Source organism: Phycodurus eques, chromosome 9 (genome assembly GCF_024500275.1).
Source record: "Phycodurus eques isolate BA_2022a chromosome 9, UOR_Pequ_1.1, whole genome shotgun sequence".
Taxonomy (NCBI): domain Eukaryota; kingdom Metazoa; phylum Chordata; class Actinopteri; order Syngnathiformes; family Syngnathidae; genus Phycodurus; species Phycodurus eques.
This window is the reverse complement of record NC_084533.1, coordinates 27648267-27661188: the sequence shown is the minus strand read 5'-3', so window position 1 is coordinate 27661188 and position 12922 is coordinate 27648267. Positions and strand designations below refer to the sequence as shown.

The window sequence follows — 12922 nt, the reverse complement described above, 5'->3', positions numbered from 1 at the left end:
TCTTCACTGACAGACTCAAGGTACAGATAAAAAGACGCACAATATACAGACAAGCATTCAAAATAACAACACATAAATAAAGAACAATGATTCAAATACATGCGAACATTTGGCTACCTGAATGAGTCTAAAAACTGGAGGAATATCTCGCCTCGCTTACGTTCGGGTCAGTCAGCGGCTGTATGATATTAATCCTCGACTCAATTTAGCCTACAAATACATTTATCCATAAAGGTCCATACATCAACTTCCTAAGCAATGCTCGGAAGCCTTGGAGGGCTTTGGGTACAAAAAGTTACTCAAATCTCACAAGCTTCTGAGCATGACGCTCGAACTGCTGCCGTTTCGAGTCGAATTTAGTCGGTGGTGAACTCATCGTAACTTGCGAACGGCGACGGAAACGGGCACAAAACGGCTGCGCGTGCCCGTGCCCCTCGATGGAGTCGGAGCCACACATCGGATGTGTCTCTTCTCCCTCACTCACTCACACTCACACTCACGCTTTCCTGCCATTGGTTAAGATTCCGTTTTATGTCGGATACGAGGGGAGCCGTGAGCGCGGGGGAGGGAGAACGTGCGTGCGTGCGTTATGCTCACGGTGGTCGGTGGCGCTGCCTTGCTGTTATTGGAGAAGGATAACGAGGAGGAGGAAGATGGTGCGGCAGACGATGTCGAAACGGGCGAATCTTCGTGCATCAGGCCCCGTCGGTCCAAGACGCTAAAGAGCAACACACAGCAATGGCTCAGTAGAACCGAGCCGCCCGCAAACGAGAGCGGCCACAAACGCATACGAAAAGGTTCGACTTCGAAACGCAGCCACGCGTGTGTGAACCCGAACGCGATATGGAGTGCAAGCTGAAAAGAAAAACGTAGGCTATTTTATAGGACAGCAACAACAAAAATACAGGATCACAATACGTTTAAGCCACAAACTCATAATATTAGAACTATTTGTCGATATGATTTTTTTTTTTTCCTTCTTGTTAAACTTCAACTCGAATGAAGATGTGTTCAAACGAACAATAAGAATACGCTTGCGTCATGACACGACAAGAATCAAGCTGCAGTACTACAAAAAATAAAAATAAACCTTGTAAAGTAACAATAATAAAGTCACAATGTCACAAGTGTATTCTTGGAGCCATTTTTTTCCTTGGAAAAATACAATTCATGTAACGATATGTTACTGATAGAAAAACAGTATAAATAAGAATACTCCTATGAGAATAAAGGTATATAATTACGTAACAAGGTGTACTTTTAAGGGAAAAAAAATGCATTTAAAAAATGACCTTTTAGCAATTCTGCTATGAGGCTAATTAGTTCTTTCCAACTCGGGCCTAATACTCCCACTTTATAATTCTTTGAAACGATGAAGTAAATATGACTCAAATAAAGTCAATTATCCAAAGAACACACTTATACTTTGTTCAAAGGTTTTGGGGACTATCCGTCGATCCATTTTTATTGGAAGAGAAGCACCTCAAATCAATAATAACGACATTTAATTGTATCGTCTTGGGCCGTACCTCGGGTACGTGGGCCCACAAAGCACCTCGCAGCAGTTTTTCAAGATGTTCTTATGACTGTAGGGGTTCTGCACTCGGTTCTTCCCTGACCAGGATCCTTTGATCTGTCAGAACACAAAAACAAACAAACAAAAAAAAAAAGAATAAATACAGATGCACTACAGTCACCAATACAATAAAACAATATTTCCACCGACCAGTATGAAAGCGCATGTGAGCGATGTCAACAAATTGAACGCACCTGCTACCCGTTCACAACTAGGCCCAATTTGGACATTTTCGCTTTGGGGGTGTATTCACTTTTGTTGCCAGCGATTTAGACATACATGGCTGTGTGTTTTTGGTTTTCCCTGGGGACAGTATGTAAATTGACACTGTTATGCAAGCTCTAACACTGACTAGTTTCAATTGTAGCAAAGTTTTACTTCTTTAGTCTCATCCAAAGAAAATGTTTGTTTATTATTTTTTTTTTAATGGAAAGGGTGTACTCACTTTTATGAGCTATCGTTTGCCTGTGAGTGTTGTGTGTGTGTGTGTGTGTGCACTCTTTATACTATATGTGTTGCTGCTTCGTGTTAAAGTAGCATTTAATTGCTGTAACAGCTATGCTCATTTCCATTAGTCCGTCCGTGGCATTTTGCAGGATGTTAGCATTACGATGGTGGAAGTTAACAGAATTATAAGGTTTGGTTGAAGATTCTGGTGTTTAAATATACAATGTGTAATAAATACTATTTTGTTTTGTGTGTCGGTTTTACAGTAAATATCAACTGAGAGTGACAAATAGCTTGAAGCAAACATGCTTCGCCTCTTATTTGGAGAACCCTGCGAGTGAGAGTGAGAGCACTTGCTAAGGACTACTTTTTAAAAGTGTGTTTAAATAAGCTTAGCATTTGTTGAAATGGAATAAAAATGTATTATACTGTCTCGAAATCGTGGCGCGTCACCGATTGCAGGTGGGCTTAAACGGGGGTTCGCAAAAAAGCTATCGCTTTGCCGAAAACAGAGCGCCGCGCTCAGCGGCCCTTTCCAAAACATTTTCCCGGGGCTTATACCTTATTCAAAGGCAGAGATCTATTTTTAGATGTTGTTCCCAGAGGCTGGGCTTTGACCTACTAAAAAGGATCTCGTCAAGGATTTAATGACTCCTGCTTTGGTGCGACAAAAAAAAAAAAAAAAAAATTTTTAAATATGGGGGGAGGGGTGGGGGGCAAATGCACGTAGAAGCCAAGTCAATAATTCATTGTGAAATTAAGAGACAGGGGAAAAAAAAAAAAAGGGAAAAAAACACTTTTGTGTCTTTTGAGGAATACTAAAAGCTATGACCTTTTTCACCATTATTGTACAATAGACACACACGAGATGTCACAAAATCAGCTCCACTTATGCTCTACAATTGACTACTTCCAGCAGTTTCTCTTTCTAAAATGTATTTTGTATTTAATACAGATTAGGAATGACATTGTCATCATGTCAATCATATTGAAATTATATTTATTTTTTATTTTTATTTATATTCATATTTTAAGTGGGAATGCTGCAGTGTCCCACATGATTTATTTTTTTTTTTTTTTAAATTTAAGCATAGCTTTACTAAATTATTTAGTTGCTGTATTACGTATTTTACAGTTCACAAATATGAATCCGTTTGTGACCTTTTTCAAAATGTTGCACAGTGAACTGCCGCATGTTTGCAATTCAGCATCTGTGAATTTTTAAAAAAAATTTTGGGTGGGGGGGGGGGGGGCAGAACTCATCCTCTGTAATTCGTTGAAAATCTTCCCAATTGCACGCCACATCTAATCCAAAAACATTGCTTGGGTGCCATCTTGTGACCAAGCAACTACGTTGAAGTGGGGGGGAGGAGCTTCATTTAGTCACGCCATGGCCTTGTCTAATTAAAACAAAACAAAAAAGTGCTTTGCTATAATTAATAGAGTAGTGAGTCAACTGACAATTTAACATGGATATATAAACGTCTCATGATTGTTAGTTTTGTTTATGAATAATTTCCTTTGGGGCGTGAGGGTTATTTCCTGTTCCCGCAAGCGTGTTCTAATGTGAAGTGGCCGTGGCTTGATTATATCATCTTTATTTCATTGGCCTCTGGGGGAAGAGCCCTTCAGAACTCCGCCTGGCAACAAATGGGTCAGCGTACCAAAAAAACAAAACATTTATTGTGTTTGTACTGGTTTTAAACTTTGCTGAACCACACAGAAGAGTTTGTAAAATGTTGGTTACTTTATATGTAGCTACACTGTATGAGAGGGGCAAAATATTACAAAGAACTTTCACAACAATGGATTCTGTAGTGTTACCCTTACTCACTAATAGTCAAGGATTTAGCCATCTTCTACAGTTACTATATTCAGTTTTCTCCTCTCATTTTCATCCCCCTGTCAAACACCCCTCGCCCCCCGCCCCCCCTCCGCCGCGGATATTTTGGCAGGCGTCCTGTTCCCTGCAGGTATCGATGAATCTATTCTTAGACCGTTTGCAGCTACGGAAACGGGAAAACAGCCGGGCTGACGAGCATTGTTGCAACTCCTGGAGCAACGTCACACGCGCGCCGTCGGTGCAAATGAAACGGCTTCATTACTCATGAAACGGGGCGGAAAGGAGCCCAGCCATTCCCGTGTAAAGAGAAAGAAAAAAAAAAAAAAAAGTATGAATTAATCATTCAAGCAGAAAGGGGGGGGGGGGGAAGTATGACTGCACTCTCTCTTAAAATATATATATATATATATATATATATATTTTAAAGTCTATACGCCCCTGTTCAAATGCCAGATTTTTGTGACGTAAAAAAAATACACACACATATAATAATAAAATAAATCAGTTCAAAACCTTTTCCACAATTAATGTGACCTTTAAAACTGTACGACAAAATATATTTTTATCTTTAAGAGGATCAACGAAAATCAACAACGGAGATAATGTGCTTGCATAAGTGCGCACACCGTCTTCTAAGTAGGATGTGGCCCAGTTGACATTCAAACTCGTGTTCAATGGGAATCGGCACACACCTGCCAACATTTCAAGAGCCTCTGATTAACCCCAAAATAAATTTCAGTGTCATTTTTTTCCCCTTCTAATAAAATCTCCAAAACAGGTGGGGAAGCATGTTCTGGTTCATGTTAAAGGTCACGGTGGTGGGAAAAGTTTTAAAATTATTTATCTTGGTCTCTTTTTTGTTTTTTGGGGTTTTTTTTTTTTTAAATCACAAAACCTAGCATTTCAACAGGGGTGTGTAGACTTTTTATAGCCACTGTAGTTGTTGCTGTTTTTTTTTTTTTTTTTTTACATATAAATCTAACTAATATGAAATGAAATGATTTAAAAGCACGATAACGACGGATCGTATCCTAAAATAAGTATGCACTACCCGTTTACACTTCTTTATTGGAAGAGCACAAGCTCAAGGATCCGGAATTGACCCACAAAAACCCTTAACAAGCATTGCAGTATATATTTTTGCATATTTAACTGCAGTGTATCAATAATGTATAACAAAAGCTAAGACCCACTTTGCCGTATCGATCGTCTGTCCTATCCCTACTCAATCAATCAATACATCTCCACATTTTCTCCCTAATGCCCTAAACCGGACGAGCGTGCGTTTCGTTGTCTTGTCAGCTCAGTTGCGCTTTTTTACAAGAGGAGCCGTTTGTGTTGTCGGATGGTGCCCGGCCGGCCTCTTTTGTTTCAGGCTGTTTTTAGCTTTCAAAGCGCTTTGCGGCCAATTTGTCACATGACTCAGCTGCTCCGTTGGCAACGTCTCCCTTGTCAAGACGTTCGTGGTCTCGGTGTGAATGAAATGTTTAAGGTGGGGGGCCGAGTAGCCTTAAGGGGCTTTCAAAAAGAGCTAGGAGAAATGCACTTTATTGCTTCGTTGAGGATTACAAATAGGAAGACAGAAGATTCAAATCCTAACAAAATGTGTCTTAATACACAAACTATATTCAGTATTGTCCAACATTCAGATTCTTTTATTTTATTTTTTTTTGGACTACTGGCTGATGTTTAACAAGTTACACTCAGCTGACCCTTTGTCCTTGGCTTGTGGGGGAGGCGGTGCCGTCGTCATGGTAACAAGCGGAGTGGTTCTTTCGAGATGGTCGTGTTTACGCCCTGTCAGTGTTTATCCTTCCAGCCGTGTGAAGCCACACACGCACTGGATCTTGGCTTTAAATCTCATGAGAATTACACTTAAAAAAACAAACCAAAAAAAACACCCAAAATCAGTTGGCTCTCAGTGTGATGTTGTTGTTGTTGAAGTCAGCTTGCTTGCAGCTCGAATTTGTCAAGCTTGGTAAAGATGACGCCGAAACGTTGGTCAATGTACTATGTTTGTATTTGTCAATGAGGTTCCAATTGCTGGTAAAAATCTGACAAAATAAAGGAAATGTTACCATTTTTGTGCCAATTTGAGATACTGTAACTAACACACTAAATTTGAACGTGATACACATAAAGCTATGTTTTAAAACTTGTAGAATCTGGAAAAATGCCTGAATATGTGTATTTTTTTCTTGGGTGATTTATTTTTTTTGTATTTATGGTTCCAGGTTAAAGTACATTTTTATTTAGGGTATTCTAAGCAACTGAGAGGGTAATCTGGAAATAACGCTAACTTTTATTGAAAAGGTATTTCAAAGCGGTCCTTGATGTCATCGCAAAAACCAGCCAACTCCAAGAAAAAACGTTGTGTTAACAAACAGAAATCCCAACTGTTCCCACAACTGCAGTTTAAGGGGAAATGTTTGCGGGTGTACATGACGTAAATACGTATGTGCTCATGACATACGTGTGCGTCAATGGAGACGACAGTAGCTGCGGTAAAATACATACGGCACTTGTCAATTTCTGCATTTAAAAAAAAAATAAATAAATAAATAATTATTATTTTTTGGGATGAGTTTTACATAGTAGTGGTTCGGTTTTGCAGGGTTAGGAAATGCAACGCCGAACAATTCCACGATAAGCAGTCTGCTAGTCTGCGTGGCCCTATCGGCTTTTGCGTTTCAACTCTTCATTTACAGAGATTTTATTTCTTAAGGCATTTACTCAACTGCACACGAGGGAAGGCATCGAGTAGGGGTGTGGTGCCTATATAATAATAAAATTATACGCGTGGAGTTTACATGTTCCGGATCGGACCGACGACAAGAATTAACAATTGGGTCGTGTAGAGAAATATTTGGAGACTTACGTCCTCATTGGTGGTCTGGTTGAGCGAGATCAGGTAAGTGTGGAAGCCGGTCAGGCCCACCACAGACCACAGCGTGAAGAAACACACCAGCACCTCCAGCACGGTGACAACTTTGAGTCAAGGGAACGGCAACAGACGTTTTGCGCTGCATTTGCTTACCCAGACGTCCACGTCGTCTACGGGAATGATATGAAACGAATACATTTGTATTTTGTCCGCACGTTACACCTATTTGGTGGCCACAAATTTACATTTTGTGTACACATCACATCTATATTGTGGCTACAATTTCATTTTTTCCCCGCCAGTGTCATGTCTGGCGAGCTATAGTATTGACATTGTATTAGTTTATTAAAAAAAAAAAAAAAAAAAAAAAAGGATATGTTCCAGGCGTTTCCTTCAAAGTGCTCAAAAAGCCATCATCCACTGAACCTGTAAAACACAACAACACACACACACAAGTGAGACTTTTTCAGCAATAAACAGTGTAGATTTTGTTATCTCAACTGAAACTACAGAAATATGTCGTTTTAAAAAAAAAAAAAAAAAAAAAAAAAAAAAAGCAAATTGGCCCTCATGTATCAACTATGTGGGGTTTTTAAAAAAAATAAAAGAGAAAATAATGTAGCTAGTGTGAAAAATCTGTCACATGCACATCATGTTGTGCCTCAAGGCGGCCATGCAGCTCTGACCTCTTATTGAGGTCAGAGCCGCATGCGTTTGTGGGTAAAGCTCGCCCTTCTCGTCTCGTCACATTCCTTCTCGCTCCAACACGCCGCCGCCGCCGCCTCCGCAGGATACTCACGCATGACCACGTGGACGATGTCAAAGGTGAAGATGTAAATGGTGAGCAGCGAGAGCGAGAGCGTGAACAAGTAGAAGTAGCGGTAGTTCCTCTTGCCCACGCAGTTGCCCACCCACGGGCAGTGGTGATCGAAACGGTCTGAAGGAGGGGGAGGGGGGGGGGGGGGGGGGGGGCACAGATCAAAACAATGGTGAAAATGCGGAATGCGGTTCAGACAGGTTTTTTTTTCTTGTATTTTTTTTGGGGGGGGGGGGGGGTCATCAAAGGAGATGGTGGTTAAAAATACACCCAAATCAGCCGCTGTTGGAAGGATGGCCTTGTGCATTGCTTTTCTGTAAACCGGCGGTCTATATTTAGTGTTCATTTCCTTTTTCCTCGCCTCTTCTGAGGAAGAGAATCAGATGCGAGGCAAAATGAGGTGGAGCATTTTTCTCCGGTACACCACCACAAAGGATTGGCAATGAAACAAGCGGCCGGATATGGAAAATTCACTTTTTACACTGCATTCTCTCACTTTTTTCTTTTTGAAATACAATAGAGTCGTTGGTCTTCTAGCAATAAAGTATGAAATTAAGCAACCATTTTGTTATTGCCTATTGCTGAAAGTGTCCTCAAACGTGCATGCATTGTGCAAATATGAATGAAGCATAATAAGAGTAAATGCCCTTTTATTTTGTTTTTAGTTTCTCGTGTGTGTGTGTACAGTAATACGAGTGTACGGCGGTACCGCTTGCTCGCTCATCACTGAAAATCTACACCTCATTAAGCTCTTGATTGCTTTATTTCAAATCTATTGTCAACGTCAAAAACTTTTGCTTCTTTTTCTTCTTCTTTATTTTTATGCAAAAAACAAACCAAAAAAATCAAATAATCTTCATTGGTGACTGCCCAAACATTCCTTCCTGTTCCCCGATTAGGCTCTCAAAACAATTGATGGCAAACACAGAGGCGAACGGTACGAGACGAGATTACTGACGCGAGGAGGAGATGGCAGGCAGGCGCGGCAGTTTGTTTGGAGATAAGCTTCGTTTACGGGCGCTCGGGCTTCAGAGGGTGGCGACACCCGTGATTGACTTTACGGCGAACGGATGAGCAGCCTTGGATTCCTCTGCCAAGAAGGCTTTTATTGCGGCCAAGCGACAATGAAAACCGACGGTGGGGCAAAGCAAGACTTATTTGAAAGTACGCACGTGCCTAAAACAGGCAAGTGGATAATAAAGACAAGAATTGTTCTCATTATTGCTATCATCGTTGTTAATGTTATCATGTTGACTCACAAGAGAGGCCAAATTATTTGTGTTGTAAGAAAAGGTGGCAACAGACCACAGTGTAATTACGAAGGTACTTTTGCGTGCCGGGTAGTAGAATAAGGGAGGGGCGACTCATGCCAGGCCTGCTCGCGTCATCGGGCCTCGTTTTAGCCAAAAAAGAAGAAAAGGTGAACCCGCAGGTGCCCAACCGCGAGTATGCGAGGGTCCACTGTACACCTAATAAAGCTTTTATCATGGTGACAATTTGATCCTAGAACAACGTACTTCTATTTTCATTATTTCCTAAGGGAAATAAAAGGTCAATCATTACTTTTAAATCTACTGCTTGTCACCCAATTTAGAAAGCGCGAGAACAACAATAGCGCCAGCAAGTTAAGTCGAGCTGCATACCTTCAAAATAGATTTGCAAACGTTTCCTCAAGAGAACAAACGACTTTTCTGTGGTCGCATAAATAGAAAGTCGGCATACAGATTTCGAAAGAGAACCGAATTAGATGATGATGAACTCATCAAACTCCGAACGTGGAACACGACTAAGAGGTCGTCTGTGTCTTTATACATACAAACGTGCTTGGGTACAAAAGTAGTCATTGTCGACTGTGCGTTTGTGTGTTTACAAAAGGAGCACAATCTTCGATTATTTGTATCAAGGTCAGCGTCGGTTTGTAGATCCGTTTGTAAATCTGTCTCGATAAGTCACCACCGTGAAAGCAGAGAGGTCGCCGGGATCACCGCTGGCTCTATTTTTGCCACACTTGAATCAAAAAGCAATGACTCTTTTGGAACGGTAAAAACAAAGCGGCTCAGCTGGCGCTTACCGACGCAGTTGTCGCAGATGCTGCAGTGGGACGCTCGCGGAGGCCGGAAGATCTTGCACGTGTAGCAGTACTTGAGCTTGACGATCTGGTTGTTGATCTCAACGTTGCGGATTCGAGGCGGCGGTCGCTGCCCGCTGGGGACGTTCCCGTTGGCCGCTTCTGCGGGAGCAAACACTTGGAGACTGATGCCTGTTCCGCTTGTAGGCCTAAATATTATTACGGCGCTACCTTGACCTACGAGATTCATTTGTTCTGTGACCGAGATCGTAACTGTTGTATAAAATACATTTTCCGGTGCCAGTAAACCATTCTTTTAAAAAAAAAAAAAAAAAAAAAAAAACACACCACTATTGTTTTTAATAAAGAAAAATAGCTTAAGCAGCTTGCACTCCTCTGGTGTCATTTAAAATGATTGGATAATTAGCTTCACGACTGATGGACTGATGACCTCGCAAACAGTGTCACTGCAAAAGCATTATTATCTTTGTAAAAGCACAATTGTTGATACAGCTCTCATATTAGACTTCATTTGATTAATTTAGTTCCCCCCCCCCCCCCCACAGAGCACCACCCCAAAATAATACTTTGTTCTCCGAGCATCAGCAGAACATTCAAAATAAATGAGTAATGTAGCAGGCCCAAGTGTATATATATCAAGCGCGAGGCAGATGTTTTTATGCCATAAGAAGTATATTTATTCTCGGAAGCCACTGTAACATTATGCACACTTTGAACAAAAGTTGAGGACAAAATTGTACTTAGATGTTCAAAAACAAACAGCTCTTTGAGATTAAATGCAAATGTATTGTACTTCAAAGTAAAAAGAAATGATTGTACTTGAAAAGTTGAAAATGTACTGTAGTAGATAACCAAAAAAGGATGCATGCATAGCTGTAAGCAGTTCTAATAAGTTTGACTGTATTGCAAGTTTTAAATGTTTATTTGTATTTAATCCATTGATTCTTTTGCGTACCACTCGTACCATGGAAACGGCCGCATTGTAGTTTGCACGTGTACCTAATGTTGTGGCCACTGTGTGTTTTTGCCCTACATTGTTCACGTCGCCGTCATCCGCATGCCCCACTCCAAGAGCAGTTTAGCTCTGGCAAGTATCCATCTCCGATGATGTCACAGCGGTGTCGCGTACGACAATGCAGCAGCGCTGACGACAGGCCGGTGGAGAGTACGCCAAGTGATTCAGTCGCAGGAAGCTGCGCGAGTCTGCGAGCAGCATCGCATATTCCGAGAGGATGCGACTCCTCCTTTACGGCGCAGTCGCCTTCCCCTGGGGGCCTCGCGCTATCACACCGACAAAGCAGCAAGGCTGCAAGCAGATACGCGTTTATGGCCTGCGCGGTCTTCCCAAATGATTTGAGTATTTTCTTATTAAGTGGAGTACAGTACTACACTGGGAGGGCCAAGCGATCGGCGGTTTTTGTATATGTCAAGTTAAGGTCATCGGCTAAAAAGGCTGTGGTGACTGAAGAGCCCTCTTCCTATAATTTGCACGGAAGGACATTTAACGCTATTACACCGATTTAATGATCCTATTCACAATGGCCATTCTGACATGATCAAATCGTTAATAGCGGGAAAGATACAGACTTCAAGCATGACATCATGACTCTTACCCTGACATTCGTTATCGATTCCATTTACGGTTTCATACGTAACTGATCAATTAGTTGTTTCCTTCATTATTTTTCGATGTGTTTTTAACTTCATTTGTCATGTGGCTCTGAGGTGCATTTCAGTGATTGCTTTACACGTATAACTGTGTAACTATTTTGAAGAATCATTTGGTGTAAAGCGAGGTCACACTAAATACTTGCAAAATAAAAAAATATGAAAACAATATAAGTAAATGACAAAAGTGGCAATTGCATTTTATTTTCACAGCGTACTGTGTACTTTGTGATGTACAGTATTCCGGTAAAGGAACTGAGAAACAATTATACACGGGCATCAACAACACATCTAAATCCAATGACCTATTAACGAGACAAACTATTTTTCAAGCATACAAGCGCGTGCGCGGGAGGACGTTTTTCAGTTCAACGAGCAAACACACTGAGATCATTGTGCCAATTTTAAAATTGGGAACATTTGCAAATAATATCTGAAGATGTTTCGTTGACATTATTGAATGCTGGCTGTTGTTTCCACAGTAGCGATGAGTAGCAAAAACAAGGCTTCATTTTCATAAATTGGCACGCTGATGCCTTTATAATGTCCTGCTCCATTTCTCAAAACGGACGAAATTGCAGGAGCTCATCATGAGGATAATTCAACCGTGAGGCTTTTTTTTGGGGGGGGGGGGGGTTTGTTTTTTTGTCATGCATCAAGCTGAATGAGTCACGGTGCTCATGAGAGAGGAGAGCGTCGGCTGGCGGCCGCACGGCCGTCCCCTGTCGCCGGGCTCCGCCCGCGAGCGCTTTTGCGGAGCGAGATGGCTGCTGAACGACGCTGCGAATCTTTCACGCAGACAAAGACTGAGCAGCCTCCCGTGCACGCGTGCAGGGTGGGGGGAAGCAATAAGGTCTCCTGCAGAAAATACTGCGCTACGGTTTACTCTCCTGGTCGTAAAAAAAGCAGCTGAGGGAGTGAGGGATGGAATTGCTCGGAGAGACGGGGATTAGGGTTTATTTGTAAAGCATTAGTCGCTATTACTTGATTTGGATAATGAAATGAAAGCGATACAATGAGAATGTTTGTGCACCGACATCCACAGATGCGGACAAAAATTTTTTTTTTTAATTTCAAAATAGACTAATGTTTAACCAGCAACTTTGCATGCAAATGTTTCTCATTGAAATGCCACAATCTCACTGACTGCCAGCCGTTTTCAAAGCAGTTCCCAAATCCATCCATCCATCCATCCATTTTCTACCGCTTATCCGAGGTCGGGTCGCGTGGGCGTTAGCTTTAGCAGGACTCCAAAAAGGGTGGGTACTCTGAACTGCTGTTTGATGCATAGGCACAAACAAGTCAGGACCCACCCCCCCCACCCGAAGGGTACCCTCTCGTCCACCGGGGCGAACCCCAACGTACAGGCGCTGAGCCGCGGAGCTATAAGTACACCCGCACCTGCTCGCCGCCTCTCATCGTGGGCAACTCCAGAGTGGAAGAGAGTCCAACCCCTCTCGAGAGGACTGGTACCAGAGCCCAAGCTGTGCGTGGAGGCGAGTCCGACTAGATCTAGTCGGAACTTCGCGACCTCGCACAGCAGCTCGGGCTCCTTCCCTGCCAGAGAGGTGACGTTCCACGTCCCTAGAGCCAGCTTC

General features: G+C 42.0%; 1 protein-coding gene across 2 annotated transcripts in view; it reads right to left on the bottom strand.

The window, feature by feature from the left end:
• Positions 1–12922, bottom strand: part of zdhhc9 (zinc finger DHHC-type palmitoyltransferase 9) — a 31170-nt gene that overhangs the window by 4689 nt on the left and 13559 nt on the right. For both annotated transcript variants that reach the window (XM_061686666.1, XM_061686665.1), the window contains exons 5-10: positions 9639–9797; positions 7550–7687; positions 7130–7176; positions 6745–6849; positions 1530–1633; positions 598–718 (exon numbers count right to left, since the gene is read on the bottom strand). In XM_061686666.1, coding sequence (XP_061542650.1) covers positions 598–718; positions 1530–1633; positions 6745–6849; positions 7130–7176; positions 7550–7687; positions 9639–9797 — 674 coding nt within the window. The remainder of the gene's footprint in view (positions 1–597; positions 719–1529; positions 1634–6744; positions 6850–7129; positions 7177–7549; positions 7688–9638; positions 9798–12922) is intronic.